The sequence below is a fragment of the Oncorhynchus kisutch genome, linkage group LG1, assembly GCF_002021735.2.
Source record: "Oncorhynchus kisutch isolate 150728-3 linkage group LG1, Okis_V2, whole genome shotgun sequence".
Classification (NCBI taxonomy): domain Eukaryota; kingdom Metazoa; phylum Chordata; class Actinopteri; order Salmoniformes; family Salmonidae; genus Oncorhynchus; species Oncorhynchus kisutch.
In genome coordinates, this window is record NC_034174.2 from 48,430,606 (window position 1) to 48,455,037 (window position 24,432).

At 41.8% G+C, this 24,432-nt stretch overlaps 1 protein-coding gene across 3 annotated transcripts in view; it reads left to right on the forward strand.

Annotated features, from left to right (window-relative positions):
- slc2a9l2 (solute carrier family 2 member 9, like 2) overlaps positions 1-22,240 on the forward strand; it is a 203,831-nt gene extending 181,591 nt beyond the window's left edge. For 2 of the 3 annotated variants that reach the window (XM_020484616.2, XM_020484600.2), the window contains one exon: positions 19,625-19,974. In XM_020484616.2, coding sequence (XP_020340205.1) covers positions 19,625-19,876 — 252 coding nt within the window. In that variant the 3' untranslated portion in view covers positions 19,877-19,974. Of the gene's footprint in view, positions 1-19,624 lie in introns of all 3 variants that reach the window. The other variant, XM_020484607.2, reaches the window with a different exon arrangement.
- Positions 22,241-24,432: the final 2,192 nt, after the last annotated feature.

A 24,432-nucleotide genomic window follows, 5' to 3' on the forward strand; every position in this document is an offset into this window, starting at 1 on the left:
TTTTAGGATTGTATAGGCCTATTCCAATAGAGAACCTAGGCAGGTTTTTAATTATATCATCCTTTATCCTAGCCCTATAATAAATCTATTCATATTTATTACGTTTTATCTTAAAAGCTAATTGTTCCAATTCACATCGGCCAACATTCTTAGCTTCAGAAGCAAGCCAGCAGTGGTATGCAGGGTGGTATGCTGCTGGCAATTGAAGCTCGTCTGGAGGTTAGTTAACACAGTGTCCAAAGAAGTGCCAGAAGTATACAGAATGGTGTCGTCTGCGTAGAGGTGGATCAGAGAATCACCAGCAGCAAGAGCGACATCATTGATGTATACAGAGAAAAGAGTCGACCCAAGAATTGAACCCTGTGGCAACCCCATAGAGACTGCCAGAGGCCCGGACAACAGGCGTACAATAATTGAAGTAGTTGGTGAACCAGACGAGGCAGCCATTTGAGAAACCAATGCTCTTGAGTTTGCCTATAAGAATGTGGTGATTGACAGAGTCGAAAGCCTTGGCCAGGTCGATGAATACAGCTGCTCAGTATTGTCTTTGATCGATGGCGGTTATGATATCGTTTAGGACCTTGAGCGTGGCTGAGGTGCACCCATGACCAACTTGGAAACCAGATTGCATAGCGGAGAAGGTACGGTGGGATTCAAAGTGGTCGGTGATCTGTTTGTTAACTTTGCTTTCAAAAACCTTGGAAAGACAGGGTAGGATAGAATAGGTCTGTAACAGTTTGGGGCTAGAGTGTCTCTCCCTTTGAAGAGGGGGATGACCGTGGCAGCTTTCCAATGTTTGGGGATCTCAGATGATACAAAACAGAGGTTAAACAGGCTAGTAATAGGGGTTGCAACAATAGTTAGTTTAAGTAAGAGAGGGTCCAGATTGTCTAGCCCGGCTGATTTGTAGGGGTCCAGATTTTGCAGCTCTTTCAGAACATAAGATATCTGGATTTGGGTGAAGGAGAAATGGGGGGAGGCTTGGGCAAGTTGCTGTGGGGGGTGCAGGGTTGTTGACCGGGGTAGGGGTAGCCAGGTGCAAAGCATAGCCTGCCGTAGATAAATGCTTCTTGAAATTCTCAATTGTCATGGATTTTTCGGTGACAGTGTTTCCTAGTCTCAGTGCAGTAGGCAGCTGGGAGGAGGTGCTCTTATTCTCCATGGACTTCACAGTGTCCTATAACTTTTTGGAGTTTGTGCTACATGATGCAAATTTCTGTTTGAAAAAGCTAGCATTTGCTTTCCTAACTGCCTGTGTAGCTTGGTTCCTAACTTCCCTGAAAAGTTGCATATCACGGGGGCTATTCGATGCTAATGCAGTACACCACAGGATGTTTTTGTGCTGGTCGAGGGCAGTCAGGTCTGGAGTGAACCAAGGGCTAAATCTGAGAAGTGTTATTTTGGGGTCAGAATGGAAAACCTAGTTCAGTCTGCTTTCCACCAGACACTGGGAGATTAATTCACCCTTCAGTAGTACAGTAACCTAAAACACAAGGCCAAATATACATGGGAGTTGCTTATCAAGATCACAGTGAATGTTTCTGAGTAGTGTACAGTTTTGACTTAAATCGGCTTGAAAATCTATGGCAAGACTTGAAAATGTCTGTCTAGCAACTTGACAGAGCCTGATGAATTTTACAAAGAATAATTAGCAAATATTGTACAATCCAGGTGTGCAAAGCTCTTAGAGACGTACTCTACACATAAATACTCACAGCTGTAGTCGCTACCCAGGGTGATTCTAACATGAATTGAGTCAGTTGTGTGAATACTTATGTAAATGACATATTTCTGTATTTAATTGTCAATACATTTGCAAAAAAGGGGGTTATGGGTGAGAGAAAAAATCTATTTAAAACCTCTCTAGGGTATGTGGCCAACGTCCGGTGAAATTACAGAGCACCAAATTCAAAAACAGAAATACTCATAATAAAATACTCGGCTTAAAGATGAACTTCTTGTTAATCCAACTGTTGTGTCAGATTTCAAAAAGGCTTTACGGCAAAAGCATACCATGCGATCATCTGAGGACAGCGCCCAGTACACAAAATATTACAAACAGTAACCAGCCATGTAGAGGAGTAACAAAAGTCAGAAATAGCGATAAAATGAATCACTTACCTTTGATGATCTTCATATGGTTGCACTCACATTTCTCCTATTTACCCAATAAATGTTTGTTTTGTTCGATAAAGTCCCTCTTTATATCCAAAAACCTCAGTTTTGTTCAGTAATCCAATGGCTCCAAGGCGGTCACAAAAGGTAGACGAAAAATCCAAATAGTATCAGTAAAGTTCATAGAAACATGTCAAGCAATGTTTATAATCAATCCTCAGGTTGTTTTTAGTCATAATAATCAATAATATTGCAACCGGACAATAGCCATAGGAAGTGCAATCTGAGTCCTAAGTCAGTGGATACTGTATAGGCAGTCAATGGAAAACTACAAACATAAAAGAAATCCCACTTCCTGGATGGATTTTTCTCAGGTAGTTCTGTTATACTCACATACATTATTTTAACAGGATGGGGAACTTTGATGTGGGTGGGATCCCCATCATGAGGGGCTGCAGTGGCTCGTGGGTCTGCGTAGCTGAGCTGCCAGCTGGGCTGCCAATTGCCCATCCCTGCTGTAACACCACAAAATGTGGAATAAGTCAAGGGGTAGCGTCGATCTCTCTTCAAAGGACATCTCCAACCTTTTAGCCTCAAATTCTGTCTTGCCAAGCCTGTATTACACAGTGCTAAATTATTCTCTCATCCCATGTCTCCTTTCTATGGGCAGTGGGTAATCAATAAGCAACTCGTTCATTCAAACATAGTTGTCTCCAGTCTTATGGGAAGTGTGTGTGTGTGTGTGTGTGTGTGTGTGTGTGTGTGTGTGTGTGTGTGTGTGTGTGTGTGTGTGTGTGTGTGTGTGTGTGTGTGTGTGTGTGTGTGTGTGTGTGTGTGTGTGTGTGTGTGTGTGTGTGCACTGGCAAATCCAAGCTGTTTAATTCTCGAACAATAAATGCCGTATTTATTTATGCCTCATTATCAGATCCAGACATGTCCTCTGTGCAAGACTCCATCTTAAATATTGAGCCACGACATTTCGTTATTAGTCATTCAGTTACAGGGAGGAGAATCCAGTGAGGGACGACTCACAGTATGAGTGATGAGTGATTCAGCAAACACTGAGATGCTGGCCACCCCCCAAACAGTTGTGTTGCTTCGAGTAGTGTAGAATAAATTACTATAATGTTGAAAATGTATAAGATTGTATGATTCTATTGCATTACGTGCTAGAGGTTGTAATCTTATTTAACTTTGTTTAAATGATGTGTGTCTTGTTCTGTCTGAGCATGTGTGAATGCTTGTCTCTCTGTGTGAGTGCAAACAGGGGATCCGAAGGATTTCACTTTGTTATTGTGTGTGTGAATGCATCCGCACGTGGGTGTGTGTGTGTGTGTCTGAGTGTGGTTGTATATTTCAGTGTGTGTGTGTCTTGGATTTACACTAATCTCATTGCAAAACAGCAGGGAGAAGTAGAAGGTGCTGTCCCATTCACTAGCACCTGCAAGTTTTAATCATGGAAGATATTGAACAAAATAATTTGGATGGGCCTTGGAAGGTTGACTCAGAGAGCCAAATGTAAAGTTTTGAACAAAAACTCCCCCTCGAAGATTAAGCACAAAGAGCTGCCACCGGCGACACATTCAACATACCGATGATGTGAAGTGACCTTCTGTCAAACGTGCACCCTGCTCTCGCCGCAGCCCCGCAAGGTCTCCGAAATCCACTGTTGCAGTCTACACCATTGTCGCTCTGTATAATGGAGGTGAAAGCTAACTCTGAGCTAAAGTCCAGCGTTTCCATTATCTGCTAATTGTTGGCTTTTAGCCAATAAAAAAACATAAAAGCAGAAAAATTCTAACATTGTTAGCCATATCCTGATAAAAATAAATATCCATAAATGTCCACCATCAGCCGTCATTTGTGCGGAGAATGACCCAGGTAGACTCAGCCTAACGAGGTAACCTAATTTGGTAGATGTCAAGGGCTCCACAGTGTGCACTAATTACTGTACACTTCTCAATCCCCAGACACCTTTGACACAGTGTTACTTCAGTGGAAACCAGAGGCAGAGCAGGGAAGGCACACTGGGAGAGAGAGAGATGATGAGTAGGTGAAAGACAGGGAATAAGGACCTCTGTGTAGAGATTTAATGTAGAGTACAGTGAGATATAGGGGCTACAACACTGCTAGATGATAGAGAGCTACTGTAGAGGGATGAGTTGAGTGGAGGAGACAGAGAGGGAAGAAATTAAAGCGGTATAGACATGCAGTTAGAGGGGGGGTATAGAGAGTGAAGAATAGATAAATAGGGAAGAGAGAGAGGGAAATGACACAAGACACTGGGTGTGGTGGGGGAGGGGAAATGACAGAGGTTTATTTTTAGCAGAAACGCATGCAGGGACCTAAAAATAAAGCTGTGACGGCTGGGTACGTTAGTCAGTACTCGGGGGTAGGGGTGGGCTGACATGCTCTCACGCTGACTCACTGGACACTCGCTGGCACCTGGACCCAGCAACCCGCTGTCTGTCAATATAACACCAGTCACATCAACACCCTATGATGCAGACAACTACATTGATAGAAGCCACAATCTATCTGCAATATTAAAGCTGATCTACCCCCTAAATAAATAAATGAAACACACCATGTCCCCTTATGATGCGTTACCTTTGACAGGGTCAGTCGGCCCTTTTCCCCCTCCTTTCTGATATTTGTCTAGCTACTCGTCATCCAAACACAAAGGGTCTGGGAAGATAACACAAATTCCAGAACTCAGACCTGAACAGGGGCTCACTCACACACAATCTGTCAAATGCGGAAAGCATAATCTAGCTAATTTATTCATAATTCTGCTCAAGTCTTTTTTTTTTTTTTATTATTATTTATCCGTTATTTTACCAGGTAAATTGACTGAGAACACATTCTCATTTGCAGTAACGACCTGGGGAATAGTTACAGGGGAGAGGAGGGGGATGAATGAGCCAATTGTAAACTGGGGATTATTAGGTGACCGTGATGGTTTGAGGGCCAGATTAGGACTTTAGCCAGGACACCCGGGTTAACACCCCTACTCTTACGATAAGTGCCATGGGATCTTTAATGACCTCAGAGAGTCAGGACACCCGTTTAACGTCCCATCCGAAAGACAGCACCCTACACAGGGCAGTGTTGGGATATTTGTTTTTAGACCAGAGGAAAGAGTGCCTCCTACTGGCCCTCCAACACCACTTCCAGCAGCATCTGGTCTCCCATCCAGGAACTGACCAGGACCAACCCTGCTTAGCTTCAGAAGCAAGCCAGCAGTGGTATGCAGGGTTGTATACCACTGGGAAGGTGGCATCCACCTTTGGGAAGGTGATGAAGATGACAAAAATTGCGGAACTGAAACCTGAACAGGGGCTCAGTCAATTCAATTGTCAAACCAAAACCGTGATGCTTTGGTGGTCTGATTCCTAACTACAATTTTTGTCATACTTTCTGCTCCAGGCTTGGGAAGATGACAACAATTCTGAAAGTCTGAAACCTGGACAGGACTGTAGTGTCGCTGAGAAATGTCCGCTGGGCTGTCAGGAGAATACTGTCTTGCCATGGAGATGTCCGGCTGCTTTACTATTGTGATGAGGTGACTCATTGGCCTGCTGTCACAACACAGGGAGAGCTGTGGAGCAAAATATCCGTTCAAGTTAAACACATTTAAAGGAGGCAAAAGTGATGTAATGTGCCATGCAAAAATAAACATTTAGGCCTAGATTCAATCAGATCAAGCGTCAACCAGCACTAGCAGACAGCCACGTAGCGGATGTGTTGGAGGGTGAACTGTGTTGGAGCTGTCAAACCGGTGAGCAGCTGCTCTTGCAATCATTGTCACAAAGCCATACATGCCCCACTCATTTTAGAAGTTCAGAATGAGAAAGTTTAGGCTAAATAATTATGCTCAAATTGAAAAATCATTCAACTAAATAATGAGTATTTTTATGATCCTAATCGAGGTGTAGGTTACGTTTCACATTCCAGTGTTCAAACAAGGCTGCATGGGATTTATCTTAATGCGACTCTGTGCAGCCAATGGCAATGTCCGCTTTAGGTATAATGCCAGGAGCCGCAGCTCTAACAGCTCTAATGCAGTTCCACCTCCGATACCGCCAAAACAACTGCTATGTGGATCTGATTGAATAGAGCCCTCAATTCCTCATTTATTTCAATCAGAGTGTTTCCCTGACTATGTCAGAGATGGCTTGCCCGGTTGGCTGCCGACCATTTTCTTTGGTGGAAACGGCGGAACATTGTTCTTATATTCTCTTGCGTGTCTGTCCCAACCGCTCACAACTCCTGCCCTGCTGCATAATTACCTGTTTTGCATGTTTTTATTTTTTGATGCAAGTGAAACAGATGTACCCTGAACAAAAATATAAACGCAATATGTGAAGTATTGGTTTCATGAGCTGAAATAAAAGATCCCAGAAATGTTCCATACGCACAAAAGGCTTATTTCTCTCATTTTGTGAACAAATGTGTTTACATCCCTGTAAATGAGCATTTCTCCTTTGACAAGATAATCCATCCACCTGACAGGTGTGGCATATCATGAACCTGATTAAACAACATGATCATTACACAGGTGTGCTGGGGACAATAAAAGGCCACTCTAAAATGTAGTTTTGTCACATAACACTATGTCACAGATTTGAGGGAGTGTGCAATTGGCATGCTGACTGCAGGAATGTCCACCAAAGCTGTTGCTAGAGAATTGAATGTTAATTTATGTACCGTAAGCTGCCTCCAAATTCGTTTTAGAGAATTTGGCAGTACATCCACCCGGCCTCCCAACCGCAGACCGCGTGTATGGCGTTGTGTGGGCGAGCGGTTTGCTGATGTCAACGTTGTAAACAGAGTGCCGCATGGTGGTAGTTGGGTTATGGTATGGGCAGGTATAAGCTACAGACAACAAACACAATTGCGTTTTATCAATGGGAATTTGAATGCACAGAGATACCGTGATGAATTCACGAGGCCCATTGTTGTGCCATTTATCAGCAAGGATCTCTATAAAATTCCTGGAAGCTGAAAATGTCCCAGTTCTTCCATGGCCTGCAAACTGACCAGACATGTCACCCATTGAGCATGTTTGGGATGCTCTGGGTCGACATATACGACAGCGTGTAACAGTTCCTGCCAATATCCAGCAACTTCGCACTGCCATTGAAGAGGAGTTGGACAACATTCCACAGGCCACAATCAACAGCCTGATCAACTCTTTGCAAACAAGAAAATTATCATCCAAAGACGGTGCCCCTAGTGGCTGGGGACTTTAATGCAGGGAAACTGCATTTAAAAAAAAACATTTTACAAAATTTCTACCAGCATATTAAATGTGCAACCAGAGGAAAATAAACTCTAGACCACCTTTACTCTACACACAGAGACGCGTACAACGCTCTCCCTCGCCCTCCATTTGGCAAATCTGACTATAACTCTATCCTCCTGATTACTGCTTACAAGCAAACACTAAAGCAGGAAGTACCATTGACTCGCTCAGTAAGGAAGTGGTCAAATGACGCAGATGCTAAGCTACAGGACTGTTTTGCTAGCACAGACTGGAATATGTTCCAGGATTCTTCCGATGGCATTGAAGAGTATACCACATCAGTCACGGGCTTCAACAATAAGTGCATCGACGACGACGTCCCAACAGTGGCCATACATACATACTCCAACCAGAAGCAATGGATTATAGGCAACATCCGTACTAAGCTAAATGGTAGAGCTGCCACTTTCAAGGAACAAGACTCTAAACCGGACACTTATAAGAAATCCTGCTATGCCGTAAGACAAACCAAAGCGTCAACACAGGACTAAGATTGAATCGTACTACACCTGCTCCGACGCTCGTCGGATTTGGCAGGGCTTGCAAAAAATTTTGGACTACAAAGGGAAGCACAGTCGCGAGCTGCCTAGTGACACGAGCCTACCAGACGAGCTAAATAACTTCTATACTCGCTCCGAGGCCAGTAACACTGAAGCATGCGTGAGAGCATCAGCTGTTCTGGACGACTGTGTGATCACGCTCTCCATAGCTGATGTGAGTAAGACCTTTAAACAGGTCAACATTCACAAGGCCGCAGGGCCAGACGGACGCATGCGCTGACCAACTGGCAAGTGTCTTCACTGACATTTTCAACCTGTCCTGACCGAGTCTGTAATTCCAACATGTTTCAAGCAGACCACCATTGTCCCTGTGCCCAAGAACACCAAGGTAAATGACTATCGACCCATAGCACTGATGTCTGCAGCCATCAAGTGCTTTGAAAGGCTGGTCATGGCTCACATCAACACCATTACCTCAGGAAGCCTATACCCACTCCAATTTGCATACCGCCCCAACAGATCCACAGATGATGCAATCTCTATTGCACTCCACACTGCCCTTTCCCACCTGGACAAAGGGAACACCTAAATGAGAATGCTATTCATTGACTACAGCTCAGCATTCAACACCTGTTCCCTCAAAGCTCATCGCTAAGCTAAGGACCCTGGGACTAAACACCTCCCTCTGCAACTGGATCCTGGACTTCCTGGCGGGTTGCCCCCAGGTGGTAAGGATAGGTAGCAACACATCTGCGACATTAATCCTCCACAGGATCCTCAACAGGGGTGCGTGCTCAGTCCACTCCTGTACTCCCGGTTCACCCATGACTGCCTGGCCAAGCCCTAACTCCAACACCATCATTAAGTTTGCCGACATCACAACAGTGATAGGCCTGATCACTGACAATGATGAGACAGCCTATAGGGAGGAGGTCAGAGACCTGGCAGTCTGGTGCCAGGATAACAACCTCTCCCTCAATGTGATGAAGACAAATAAGATGATTGAGGATTACAGAAGAAGGAGGACCAAGCACACCACAATTCTCATCGACAGGGCTGTAGTCGAACAGATTGAAAGCTTCAAGTTCCTTGGTGTCCACATCACCAACAAACTATCATGGTCAAAACACACCAAGACAGTTGTGAAGAGGGCATGACAATGCATGTTCCCTCTCAGTAGACTGAAAAAATTTGGCATGGGTCCTCAGATTCTCAAGAAGTTCCACAGCCGCACCATCGAGAGTATGGTGGTTGCATCACCGCCTGGTATGGCAACTGCTCAGCCTCCGACCGGAGGCACTACAGGGGGTAGTGCGAACGGCCCGGTACATCACTGGGGCCAAGCTTCCTGCCATTCAGGACCTCTATACCAGGCGGTGTCAGAGGAAGGCCCAAAAGACTTCAGCCACCATAGTCATAGACTGTTCTCTCTGCTACCACACGCCAAGTCTAGGTCCAAAAGGCTCCTTAACAGCTTCTACCCCCAAGCCATAAGACTCCTGAACAGCTAATCAAATGTCTACCTGTACTATTTGCATTGTGCACCCCACCCCCATTTTTACACTGCTGCTACTCTCTGTTTATTATCCATACATAGTCACTTTTCCTCTACCTACATGTACATATTACCGCGACTAACCGGTGCCCCCTCACATTGACGCTGTACCGGTACCCCCTGTATATAGCATCGCTACAGTTATTTTAATGTTGCTCCTTAATTATTTGTTATTTTTCTATTTTTCTTACATTTAATTTTTAAATGTTTTACTTATTTTAGGAAATACTTTCTGAACACTTTTTTTCTTAAAACTGCATTGTTGGTTAAAGGCTTGAAAGTAAGCATTTCACTGTAAGATGTACTACACCTGTTGTATTTGGCACATGTGACGGAAAAAATATGATTTAATTTGACTTGAGGTGTAAATGGTGGTCACACCAGATACTGACTGTTTTTTTTTATCCACGCCCCTCCCTTTTTTTCTAAGGTATCTGTGACCAACAGATGCATATCTGTATTCCCAGTCATGTGAAATCTATAGATTAGGGCTTAATTAATGTATTTCAATTGACTGATTTCCTTAATTGAACTGTAACTCAGTAAAATATTTTAAATTGTTGCATGTTGCGTTTATATTTTTGGTCAGTATAATTTGTCCAATGACAGCAAACGCTACTGACTTCAGTTAACTTGCGCTCAAGCAGATCCCTACAGTATGTCTGGACATCACAGCATCGTTGTGTTGAATACTGAGTGTGGTTGGCTCATTTTTCCTGGAAACAATGGCATAGCCATTGACATTCGTGGGTAATGAGATGTGTATCTTTTGTGTAATTTCCATAATGATCCGAGATTCTATTCTACCTTTTCTTTTGCTTCCATTTGGAAACATTTCATTTCCGTAGGGAGAGAATTTCCCAAACTTTCTATGACAAAATTGTCTTTGACGGATCGTCTTGACTGGCACTGGCAAAAACATTGAGCCGGGTGGTAATGCTGCAATGCTGCTGTAACACCTGACTTGCTTCCTGTGTGGGAACTTTGTTTCCACAGGTCTCTCCCTTTGCAACTGTGTCTGGGTGTATTATAGCTGGGGTGCAGCTTACTGACTTTATATTGCTACAGATGTAGGATCTTAATTTGACACAGTAATCCTGCAGCAACAGGACTTCAACATTTAGTCCATAATGTTGCTTCATCTGTGTTTAGGCTATTAGCTGTCCAAAATTAGGCTACATAAAAAGTGCAATATTGTTAATATAACTGTTTGTTAGTGTGGGTTGTCAGTGAATTTATGTACAGTGTAAATCATGAAGCTCATCTGCATTTCCTCCGGTGCAGGAAAAGTCTCCGCAACAAATGAGTGATCAAATTAAGATCTGTATTACTTCCGGCTCTCCCAAAGCTCATTACAGAGGAAAGTGAAGGGATTGTTTCAGCTTTGATTCTCACCTAAAAAAGGCCACGCCCCCCTTTTCTCTCACTCTTTAGCCACTAATCCCCTCAAAGATGGGTCGTTCGGTGTAAATAGAGGAGGGAGGATCGCGGTAATCCTGAGGTAGCGTCGAAAGACAATGCCAAAACAATACATTGCCAGGTTAAGGTGTGAAGACACCACACTGCACTATCAACCTGAGAAATGCATATACTGGGGCATTGTGATGATGTATTGAATGGTTTATGGGGTAACTGGAAGAAATCAATCATGTGATCTTTAGTCAAACTATCATTGGTGGGCGCTTTTCGGCCTTGGAGACATCCGGATGTGGTGGCTTTGACTCACAAGACAAAAGTGTGATGGTTACTAACTGCTTTTCCTGCCCATTTGTATTGGATATTATTATTTTGTGTGTGTGTGTGTGTGTGTTCTTGGGGACCTTCAATGCTGCAGAAATGTGTTGGTACCCTTCCCCAGATCTGTGCCTCGACACAATCATGTCTCGGAGCTTTACGAACAATTTCTTCGACCTCATGGCTTGGTTTTTGCTCGGACATGCACTGTCAACTGTGGGACGTTATATAGACAGGTGTGTGCCTTTCCAAATCATGTCCAATCAATTGAATTTACCACAGATGGACTCAAGTTGTAGAAACATTTCAAGAATGACCAATGGAAACAGGATGAACCTGAGCTTAATTTCGAGTCTCATAGAAAAGGGTCTGAATACTTATGTATATAAGGTATTCCTGTTTTTTTAAATTTTTAATACATTTGCAAAAATGTCATTCTGGGTTATTGTGTGTAGATTGATGAGGAAAACTTATTTAAACCATTTTATAATAAGGCCGAAAAAGTCTAGGGGTCTGAATACTTTCTGAAGGCACTGTATGTCGTGGTCCATGCGGCTGATAGTGATGGAGCATGTTACAAAGTAATATATTTTACAAGCTTGTAATACATCAGTTATTTTAATATTAATCCAAGAGTGAGCCACTTATTGTAGAGCAAAAATGCATTTAGGCCTACCTTCACTATGAAGTACATTTGTCTATCCTTAAGGAAAATAGTTTTAGGTTCATTATGTCCATCTTGCTAGCAAACTTGGAGACACAAGCACCCAAATAAGCATTGGCATTGTGTGTTTTTCCCACAACACTGTTAAGCCTGTACTAGGGCCTGGAACTGACTTTTTGGTCCACTTGCCACTGTGGCAGGTAGATGAAAAAAATGTACCAGTCTCTTAGACTTTTTACCAGCCAATTTCGACCCTGCAGAATAAAGGTTTTAAAAAACATTCACATCCCAGAAAACATGCTTTGTTAAGTCTCTTTAACTTTGAGGTGAACTGTCCCTTTAAGAAGCCCTCCTGTTCTCCACTCCTTACCTGTATTAACTGCACATGTTTGAACTCGTTACCTGTATAAAAGACACCTGTCCACACACTCAATCAAACAGACTCCAACCTCTCCACAATGGCCAAGAACAGAGAGCTGTGTAAGGATATCAGGGATAAAATTGTAGACCTGCACAAGGCTGGGATGGGCTACAGGACAATAGGCAAGCAGCTTGGTGAGAAGGCAACAACTGTTGGCGCAATTATAAAAAAATGGAAGAAGTTCAAGATGACGGTCAATCACCCTCGGTCTGGGGCTCCATGCAAGATCTCACCTCGTGGGGCATCAATGACCACGAGGAAGGTGAGGGATCAGCCCAGAACTACACGGCAGGACCTGGTCAATGACCTGAAGAGAGCTGGGACCACAGTCTCAAAGAAAAGCATTAGTAACACACTACGCTGTCATGGGTTAAAATCCTGCAGCGCACGCAAGGTCCCCCTGCTCAAGCCAGCGCATGTCCAGGCCCGTCTGAAGTTTGCCAATGACCATCTGGATGATCCAGAGAAGGAATGGGAGAAGGTCATGTGGTCTGATGAGACAAAAATATAGCTTTTTGGTCTAAACTCCACTCGCCGTGTTTGAAGGAAGAAGAAGGATGAGTACAACCCCAAGAACACCATCCCAACTGTGAAGCATGGAGGTGGAAACATCATTCTTTGGGGATGCTTTTCTGCAAAGGGGACAGGACGACTGCACCGTATAGAGGGGAGGATGGATGGGGCCATGTATCGCGAGATCTTGGCCAACAACCTCCTTCCCTCAGTAAGAGCATTGAAGATGGGTCATGGCTGGGTCTTCCAGCATGACAACGACCCGAAACACACAGCCAGGACAACTAAGGAGTGGCTCAAGGTCTTCATCTCAAGGTCCTGGAGTGGCCTAGCCAGTCTCCAGACCTGAACTCAATAGAAAATCTTTGGAGGGAGCTGAAAGTCCGTATTGCCCAGCCACAGCCCCGAAACCTGAAGGATCTGGAGAAGGTACAGTGCCTTGCGAAAGTAGTCGGCCCCCTTGAACTTTGCGACCTTTTGCCACATTTCAGGCTTCAAACATAAAGATATAAAACTGTATTTTTTTGTGAAGAATCAACAACAAGTGGGACACAATCATGAAGTGGAATGACATTTATTGGATATTTCAAACTTTTTTAACAAATCAAAAACTGAAAAATTGGGCGTGCAAAATTATTCAGCCCCCTTAAGTTAATACTTTGTAGCGCCACCTTTTGCTTCGATTACAGCTGTAAGTCGCTTGGGGTATGTCTCTATCAGTTTTGAACATCGAGAGACTGAAATTTTTTCCCATTCCTCCTTGCAAAACAGCTCGAGCTCAGTGAGGTTGGATGGAGAGCATTTTTCAGTTCTTTCCACAGATTCTCGATTGTAGATTTTGCTTTAAGTACCTCAATGGATTGTAAAGGAAATCACTCTACAAACTTTCACCCTCAAGCACTAAAGGAGATCACGAAGATCATGGATACATTAGAACTAGTGGAAATATGGAGGCTGAGATGTACATGGAGGAGGCTTAATGAATCTAGCCGTCTTGATTACTTCCTTGTCTCATTCTTGCTGGCATCAAAAGTTTGAAAAAGTATTAATAGGAGGCCGAATGCGATTGGACCACCATCTAATTGGCCTCCATACATATTTTCATGTGGATGCGGATATTGGAAATTTTATCAAAGCCTATTGGATGACAATTTGTTCTTAACTAAGACAAAATAATTCATAATGGACTTTTTAGGCACAACCTAGGTACAGCAGATCCCCTTATTGTATGGGACACTTTTAAGTGTACTTTTAGAGGCCATTCAATACAATACTCATCATTAAAACAAAAGCAGTTTAGGTCAAAAGAGATTAGACTAATAAAGGAAATAGAGGAAGTAACAGCAGGTAGATAGTAATGGAACCTGTACCAGAGGCACAAAATAGGTTAGAGGAAAAATACAAATAAATGGAAGTACTTATTCAAGAACGATTAAGTGTAATGTATTACAAAAATAAAGCGAAATTGTGGAAAATGTACAACATTTTTCTTGAATCTTCAACGTAGAAAAATAATTTACAGAAACTCGTTACAAATGGAGTCATCCATGATTCACCAAATTATATTTTAAAAGAGGAAGCACAATATTTTAAGCATATGTTTTCTTTTTGTCTCCTCCATTTCCACTGATTGATGTAAACTGAAAGGATTTATTTCCTAATAATAATAATATAAAATTAACAAATTTACAGAAAGACCTGTGTGAAGGCCAACTTACAGAAGAGGAACTCAAATCTTTTCAGTCTGGAAAAACAGATGGCTGTCACGGATCCCTCTGGAACTTTCATTGTGCACACCTGGCCCCTATTCCCACTGATTGTATTTGTATATATGTGCCCTTTGTTCACCATGGTGCTGTCCATTATTATCTTTTAATAATATGAGCTTCACCATAGCCCTTTGACTCTCAGATCAATTCAGTGTCTATAAATGAATTCTCTGAGAGAGTCAACATAATGGCAACTGAGTTCTTTTATAGCAAAGGTCCACCCCTCTCAACTCACAATGACGAACCACAGGTCTGCACAAAGGAAGACTTTTACTTGAAAGAGGAGTATCCCATAGCCAGACAGCATTAGCTATAAATTATTCTTCAGTTAGCTCTCTTAGACGAGGTTCTACATCTCGTTCTTGGTACAACATAGTACAAAAACATTACCTCATCCAATGGCATATATCAATTGTCAATTCCACATACTCCCGGGTGGCGCAGTGGTTAAGGGCACTGTATTGCAGCTCCAGAGACTCTGGGTTCGCGCCCAGGCTCTGTTGTAACCGACCGCGAGGTCCGTGGGGTGACGCACAATTGGCCTAGCGTCGTTCGGGAGGGCCTGGCTGGTAGGGATATCCCTGTCTCATCGCACACCAGCAACTCCTGTGGTGGGCCGGGCACAGTGCACGCTAACCAAGGTTGCCAGGTGAACTGTGTTTCCTCTGACACATTGGTGCATTGTCAATTCTAGATATGCCCATCTCAAATACAATCCTCCTGGATAAACTCAAGGAGAGTAGTGAGAGTAGTAGTACCCATCGTGTCTGATATCAAAAGTGCTTTACAGCTAAAGCACAACATATGTTAGATCACCGCCAAGTCGATAAAACACAGCCATTTTTCCAGCCAAAGATAGGAGTCACATGGAATTGCGATACAGTGAATTATAAATTAAATAATCTGTGTGTAAACAATTGTTGGAAAAATGACTTGTGTCATGCACAAAGTAGATGTCCTAACCGACTTGCCAATACTATAGTTTGTTAACAAGAAATGTGTGGAGTGGTTGAAAGTAAATTTACGACCTCAACTGTACATGGACAGTAATCTGGCAGTATCACATCAGCTCTTTATCACTTGAATGTCATTCAGAAAATTATTTCCTGAATCACCTAGACATCAAACGCACATCAAACAACTATCGGTTCTCGTAAGGACAGTATCGGTTTTTGTTTTATTAATCATGTTAAAGTTGCTCTTTGTGTCAGAAACATTCGATTTTGTAATTACATACATTATTTTGGATATGTGTGCACATAAAAACAGTTTTCACTCCGTAACAAAGTGAAATATGAAATGTTACAAGGTAACAGTATACTTCCGAGATCTCCATACATCTTTATACCTTAATGTAGTAGTTACCAACCGGTTGTTCAACTGGTTGATCTCCAAGGCATTCGTTGTCGATCACCAAGCATTTCTGTAAAAAAAAAAAAATGTTTTAAGTGTTCCCATTTTGAACCATTTCATGTGTCTGAAGGTAGAACTCCGCCTACCCAGCCACCCCAGAGAGCAAATCAAGTGCACCTATAGGCCTAATGCTGGCCAGTCAGATAGCTCAGATCACTGTCTGCATAGTTTCCTCGAGCAATAGGCTGCAAAAAGAAACCACGAACACACAGCATTGAGACTGAGATTTCAAAACTTTTAAAACCACGACTAGAGAGAGACTCAATGAATACAGCAAAGAGCAGCTGTTTTTATTTTTTTTAAATGTCAAGTTGTTATTCAGCACTGTCAACACTTTGTTCAACACTTTTATAAGCCATGAAATAAGCTTTCTCCCTACTTCCACTCACTACAACCAGCACTGCAGCTGCAACTAATGAGTATAGCAAAGTTTCGATAACCTTGCATTGTTATTATTAGCGGCTCGTCTCTTTTTTAATATCTTTTTTTTTCTTCTTTTTTTTCACTTTCTCTGGTCATGGGAGTAACAACATGAATTGGTGCATGAGGCAGAAATAATGCAGTGCGACTTGAGTTTCGCCAACAGCTGGAAGACTATGTCCCCTTTTCTCAGCGGAGGGAGGGAGAGCAGAGGGACGGGGTGAGAGGCAGCCTCCCTGCTGCTCTCTCCTTTCCTCCCTCCCCTCAGACTGACCATCAGATGCAAGCCATCCAGTAAAATAAAACAAAGCTAATTGTTGTGCTCACTCAGCTGTGCCTCACAAGTAATACAGCAAATGATATATTACCAGTGTGATTGTATACCTAACATTTTGAAATATAATTTCAAAATGGTCTGAGAAGAACAACATTGACAAGGCAATTCAAGCATAGCCAATATGTGATAATGTATTGGGCCTCATAGCCTACTGCACAAACCTCATTGTTATTAAACCTCATTGTTATTAACTGTTTTTAATAGGTTAATGTTGCATAGGCGTATTATTATTATTATTGTTTAAAAAACTATCTGAGCGGTAGATCTTGCTTTGTACTCAAAAAGTGATCTTGACTCAGAAAAGGTTGGTGACCACTGTCTTAATGTATTCACATGAAAAAAAGGCAAATTATTAAAGACTTTGTAGCAGCTCTAAACAGTTATCCTCTACAAGAAATGCTCACTGGTACCCTAGTTTATAGAAAGACCCATATACAGTATAATGTCATTTTAAGACTCGTTATATGATTATCACAATGTAGCATACGTCACTGCTGGGGTGCTAGAGGCTAATCCAAAATGTAAAAGATAGAAACTGCATTAAATAATCTTGCATTCCCAAAATGACAGTTTGCCAGGCTGAAAACGCATAATAACAATGTTGAGTAAAGCCTAGTCAAGCAGCTAATTTGCTGTCCTTGGGTCGGCCTCCCCTTGGGCCATTAAGAATATGAGCACCGTCTGCATAAACCACCCCCCAGACACACACACACACACACACTGTAGCCCTCTCCTTGTCAACTGGGACAAGCCATTGCCCCCACAATGCAGTGACCATGACCAATGCAGTGACCATGACCTCCCGAAGGCCAGCCCCATTATTTCACTGGGGACACCTCTCCTGATCAGATGTATTAACTTTTATATCCCCTCCATTATGGACATTTAATTATCCTTGTGTCCCCGTCGCACGCCCGAACAGATTGCAGCCGCCGAGGATAAACTTCTCTCTAGGTCAGTGTATGTTTGTGTATGTATCAGGGAGGCTAAATGTGCCAAGCCAGCAGTGCAGGCAATAAAGCTTACCCCCTAAAAAATAAACCACCTCCTTTCTCACGTCAATCAATAGGCCAGTGAAAAATCTATCTTAGCAATAACAGGAAGTTGAAATATTTTTATAGGAAATGCGTTTGTAATTAGCATTACTCATCTGTCCGTGTAATGCAAAATTCATCGGACTAAGGGATTTTTCCAACTTTTGCAAATTAGTGTTACATCACAGAAACAGTTTTTTTTCTTTCAGTCTGGATCAGGCTACCAAATAGAGCCTTGTTTATCTTCTTATGAAATATTTGAAAGAGGGGAAAACCGTGTCTCGATGTGACACAGTAATAACCCATAAGGCCATAGGAAGGCGGATGTCAACAGGAAGTAGATGGGCTTTGAGGTCACCATTGTATGGGTACTGTGTGTTTTATGACAGGTATATTAGACTGTTTGGAAAATAGCTTTTCCTCATGAACAGTAGATTCAAACTCCCAGTCTGGGGTCAATCAAGATTCCCAGGCAGTCTCCCTCTGGTAATCTGCCTAGCCAGATTTGAAATCCCTCATTAAACTGAATGATTGACAGTGCAGGGTCAGATTTCAAAGATGTTGGGTATATTTGTGGTTCCCTGTGGATTTTGGATTCTTTCTCTATTCCCTGTGACTTCTCAGCATTGGACTGTGTTTTTCAGTAATCCCAATTATTTCCCATTCTCATCTTTCTGAATTTCTTTGATTCTTTATTTGATTCTGAAATGTTTCTAAAACGTAATCCAATATTCCGTTTGGCCTGAATACATTTAGTTCATTTAAGAATTTGTAAAGCTCCCACTGAGAGGGAGTCGGGTCAGGGAAATGTAATTCCCAGCAGGCTCTTAGATAAAAGGGTTCCGAAAAGGTTATTCGGCTGTCCCATAAGAGAACCCATATTTGTTCCAGGTAGATCCTTTTTTGGTTCCAGGTTGAACTCTTTTGGTCTAAAAGTGTAGTCCCAGTGGGATTCTGAGCTAACACAGTGTGTGGCAGCCATTTTAAACATAAAAATAAAATACAAATCCTATGGGGACAGCCAAATAACCCTTTTAGGTTCTAGATAGCACCATTTTTTTCTAACGGTGTAGTCCCATTCTCAGAAGTAATTGCAAATACACTACACACTACCAAATACATTATATAGATTATATAATTATAGAACATACAGCATTACATGCACTAGGTCCAGCCACGCTCCGTTGCCTGTGTTTCTTTTTTACTGATGTTTTACTGCTCTGAGAGTAGGGACAGGTGACATTGATGCTCCCTGCTTGGGGACTTTTTAAGAAGTGTGACTCGCCACTGAGTTTCAATTCTCTTTGGTCCCCCTGGAGGTAATCTAAATGTAGAAATGGACTACAGAGTTAGTATAACTACTCTGGTGACTCTTGCAAGTGTGTGTGTGTGTGTGTGTGTGTGTGTGTGTGTGTGTGTGTGTGTGTGTGTGTGTGTGTGTGTGTGTGTGTGTGTGTGTGTGTGTGTGTGTGTGTGTGTGTGTGTGTGTGTGTCCGTCCGCCTGTGCTTGATGGGAATTGAACTGCACTGACCACAATGGAATGGAGAGCACGCCTCAGGAGAATGAGGCTTTTATTGCTTGTCACACTGTCACACCAACAGTTTCACACAGATGGCTAGATGCCTCTGTACACACACTTCAGGCTGACAGCTCAGGGAAGCCTATCGTTTTGTGAGGGGGAAGTTTGGGCTGGAAATGAAGGTGAAATGTTTGTAGGTGTGGAAAGTCTGGGCAGATTTGAAATGTGTTGTTGTTGACATCTGTAAACGAGAAGTCGATGATGTCATATCGCTGAGTATACCTTTTTAAAACATTTTGGTGTGTGTGTGTGTCTCCACAGGAGTCCCTACAGACCTATGCCTTCCTGGTGTTCCTGGTGGTGTGTGTGCTGGGTGCTGTGTACCTCTACTTTATTCTGCCCGAGACCAAAAACAAGACCTTTATGGACATCAGCCAGAGCTTTGCCAAAATCAACAAGGTTCCGTTGGTTAACAAGGAAATTGAGAACGAACTTACCATCAAGGCTGGGTCAAAGGAAGTAGAAGAAAATGGAAAAGTCATCATCGACGGTGAGATAGAGAGTTCGTTTTGAATCAAAGAAAAGCCACCAGGTGTCAGTTTACTGTTGTACATACTGTATTTTGATTCACTGAAGTGAAATGTAAATTTTAAGATAAAGTTTTTCTGCTAGGTGAGTGTACGTTTTTTTTGTATGCAATCATTTTCAATACAATTTGAAAAGCACACTTACCGAGAAAAAAACAACAACAGGCAATTGGCAAACAGTTATTGCAAATCTTTGGCTAATTTGCTGCAAATTTGCAAATGAGTTTTGAGGCAAACTTTTGCAGTAAATTTACAGCGACTTGTGAACTTCTGTCTAACAATTCTGGGAAACTTGTGGCAAACATTCTACTGTTTGCTGCGGATGTGCTGCAAACTCATTATGAATATGCAAATTAGATCAGGTTTTTGGTTACTTTGTGTATTAACTTTGAATTGTTGTATCTACATAAACCAAATCACACATAACGTTAAATGAACTAAACATACTAAATGTGCAAAATACACTAAACCACATGTATTCAATGTCTTAACAGATAAAAAATTAATCCAATACAATTTGAAATCCTCAGCATGCTAATGAAAATAGCAAAAATGGAATATTTCCCAAATAAATTGTTTGCTTAATCTCTCATTTACATGAGAGAGATGTGGCTACCGCTTTACATTCTAGCTCGGTAATAAGATCTATTTACTCTGCAATTAGCTAGTAATTACCATTAGTTAACATAAATAGTTGCCATGTTGTTTCCCCCAATCCTTTCCTGATATCCCAACCAGCCCATGGTTGTTACCTGGAAACAGAGAAGATCATTTCTATGTAATAACACTGAATCTGTGCTGGAAAATGCATCATTACCTGTTTCTCTTCAGTTAAACCATTACATCCCTTCCCTATAACGAACATAACAGTGACATATGTCGTTGTAAAGTGACACTAAATTCCTGACATGACAAGCAAAGCCCAGTTCACATTCAGATTCATTATTGACAACAAAGATATGCACAAGATATGACGGATATCACAATTCAGTGACATGGTATATTCGTAAAGAATCAATGGGTATATATTAATTATTTATAAGCCAAACCCTGGATGTAGCAACTGCAGATTGCCCCTTTGATCAAGCTACTTTCTCCTTTCTATATGTAGGCTATTTACATTAAACCATAACCTATAAAAATGTGAGGATGTCGTTGGGACCACCTCAGATTATTTCAGGATAAAATACGGTAAATTAGGCTACTAGCTATGTTAGCTAACCCTTTTCTTTCATTTGTAGCTGTAGGTCTCAAGAAATGGCAATTACAGATGTAAAAAAACAAAAAAAGCTAAAATACATATCTGTCGCTCTGTGATGACATCAGATGTGTGCGTGCGCTCTCCACTCTCTCTCCACCAGTGGAGGCTTGTCACGGTCGTCCTCCTCTTCATCTGAAGAGGAGAGGCGAGAAGGATCGGAGGACCAAAATGCGGCGTGATATGTGTTCATCATGAATTTTAATAAAGAAAACACTGAACACTGAAACACTATACGAAAACAGTAAACAAAATAACAACCGTGAAGCTAATGCGAACTGTGCTGAAACAAGCAATCAACATAGACAATCACCCACAAACAAACAGTGCAACCCAGGCTACCTAAGTATGATTCTCAATCAGAGACAACTAATGACACCTGCCTCTGATTGAGAACCATACTAGGCCGAAACATAGAAATCCCCAAATCATAGAAAATCAAACATAGACTGCCCACCCAACTCACGCCCTGACCATACTAAATAAATACAAAACAAAGGAAATAAAGGTCAGAACGTGACAGGCTGCTTAGGAGAGGACGGCTCATTGTAATGGCCGGAACGGCATCAATGGAATGGCATCAAACACATGGAAACAATGTGTTTGATGTATTTGATACCATTCCACTTATTCTGCTCCAGCCGTTACCACAACCACGGCTTCCCAATTAAGGTGCCACCAACCTCCTGTGCTCTCCAGTGCAGTCTACTTTCTGAGAAGAGGTTGCTAAGTTAGCTATTTACGAGTGATCCATTGTATAGTGTAGCACATTAATATTTAGCATTTATGTACATTTCTTAAATATTTTCCTTATGTTGTTGTGTTATTAGCGAACTAGAGGTTATTAGATAGTATTGTATGAAAATAGTTTTATACCTACTGTCAGACACAGGTTGACTAGCTATTTAGATACCTATCTAGGCTAGATCTATGGGCTAGCTATAAATATTTGCTTAACAAGTGACATAATAAGTTGTATGGACTCACTCTGTGTGCAATAATAGTGTTTAAAAAACATGAGCTGGCGCACACCCAGAATCTTTGTTTTGTTTGGAGGTGTGTACTAATGGCAAATAAACTATAAAAATAGAGTCACACACTCCATATATAAACTCCCAGTAATTTATTGGGTGAATCACCAACGTTTCGGCTTCACTGTGCCTTCTTCAGGGTGTGTTTAATAGTGTTAACAGGATTTTTGAATGACTACCTGATATCTGTACCCTACACAAGGTCCCTCGGTCAAGGAGTGAATGTCAAACACAGATTCAACCACAAAAATCAGGGAGGTTTTGCAATGCCTCGCAAAGAAGGGCACCTATTGATAGATGGGTAAAAAAAAAAAATTAAGCAGACATTGAATGTCCCTTTGGGCATGGTGAAGTTATGCATTACACTTTGGATGGTGTATCAATACACCCAGTCACTACAAAGATACAGGCATCCTTCCTAACTCAGTTCCCGGAAAGGAAGTATTGGGAGAGAACTGAGGATGGATGAACAACTTTGTAGTTACTCTACAATACTAACCTAAATGCAGTGTTGGTCAGTGTCGTTTAAGATTAGGGAGTACAATTTTTTTTTAATGAGCATGGTCTTATTTCTACTACAGCATATATGGGGCGACTGTCATTCATATTCCATTCACCCAGCTCAATGTAACATCGATAGGTTTAGCCTACTACATGATACACACATTTTCCCTATACCCATCATGAGGTTGCTACAACCTAGCCTACAAATTAAAGTTTACAACGTAGGTGCACAGATCGAGAGAACAATTGGAGTAATCAAGGTGACAGACAGTGATACATTCAATACCGCCTTGTACACTCTTGCCTGTATCTAGCTGATCTAGGGTGTAATCAATAGTCCAAACAGTTGTAGACTACAGTTTCTACTGGACAAATTCAGGTATGTTTATCCCCGTATCATTTGCTTACATTTAAGAAATGTTTTTCAACAGAATCGGTGGAATGAATACACACCTGATGACCTGCAAACAGTTCACTTTCAAAGCAGCCACACTAACAGCTTTATCACTTTGCTCGTTGTATAATTCCTTCTCGCATCTACAGTGGGGGGAAAAAGTATTTAGTCAGCCACCAATTGTGCAAGTTCTCCCACTTAAAAAGATGAGAGAGGCCTGTAATTTTCATCATAGGTAGACTTCAACTATGACAGACAAAATGAGAAAAAAAATCCAGAAAATCACATTGTAGGATTTTTTATGAATTTATTTGCAAATTATGGTGGAAAATAAGTATTTGGTCACCTACAAACAAGCAAGATTTCTGGCTCTCACAGACCTGTAACTTCTTCTTTAAGAGGCTCCTCTGTCCTCCACTCGTTACCTGTAATAATTGGTATCGGTATCGGCGTTGAAAAAAAAAAAATCATAAGCGGTCGACCTCTACCTTATTCACCTTCCAACAGAACAACGACCCTAAGCACTCAGCCAAGACAACGCAGGAGTGGCTTGGGGACAAGTTTCTGAATGTCCTTGAGTGGCCCAGCCAGTGCCCGGACTTGATCTCGATCGTACATCTCTGGAGAGACCTGAAAATAGCTGTGCAATGACGCTCCCCATCCAACCTGACAGAGCTTGAGAGGATCTCCAGAGAAGAATGGAGAATCTCCCCAAATACAGGTGTGCCAAACTTGTAGCGACTCAAGGCTGTAATGGCTGCCAAGGGTTCTGAGTAAGTAAGTACTGAGTAAAGGGTCTGAATACTTATGTTAAATGTGATATTTACGCAGTTTTTTCATTATGGGGTATTGTGTGTAGATTGATGAGGAGAAAAAATGTTTTAATACATTTTAGAATAAAGCTGTAATGTAACAAAATGTGGGGAAAAAAGTCAAGGGGTCTGAATACTTTCCGAAGGCACTGCATAACGAACACATGCATGTTGGAGAATATGCAAGCAATAGATATTTTAGAGTTATGGCAATCATCTTGTATTAATGATATGATTTAAAAAGGTGTGAATGATCTTACATTTGATTTGACTAAGGATTAAATTCTTCATTACTGGCAATATGAGAAGATATTAATTCTGGAGCTTGTTGTGTTTTCACTTGGGAAAAGTGAATTGCGACACAGCAAAATAATGTTGAACATGCTTGATACGACTGTGAAGTCCCAGAGGATATCAGAACTGCGAATAAGAGCATGATTTGACTAGGTCACCACATTCCACTTATTCTGCTCCAGCCATTACCACAAGCACGTCCTCCCCAATTAAGGTGCCACCAATCTCAATTAAGGTGCCACCACACTA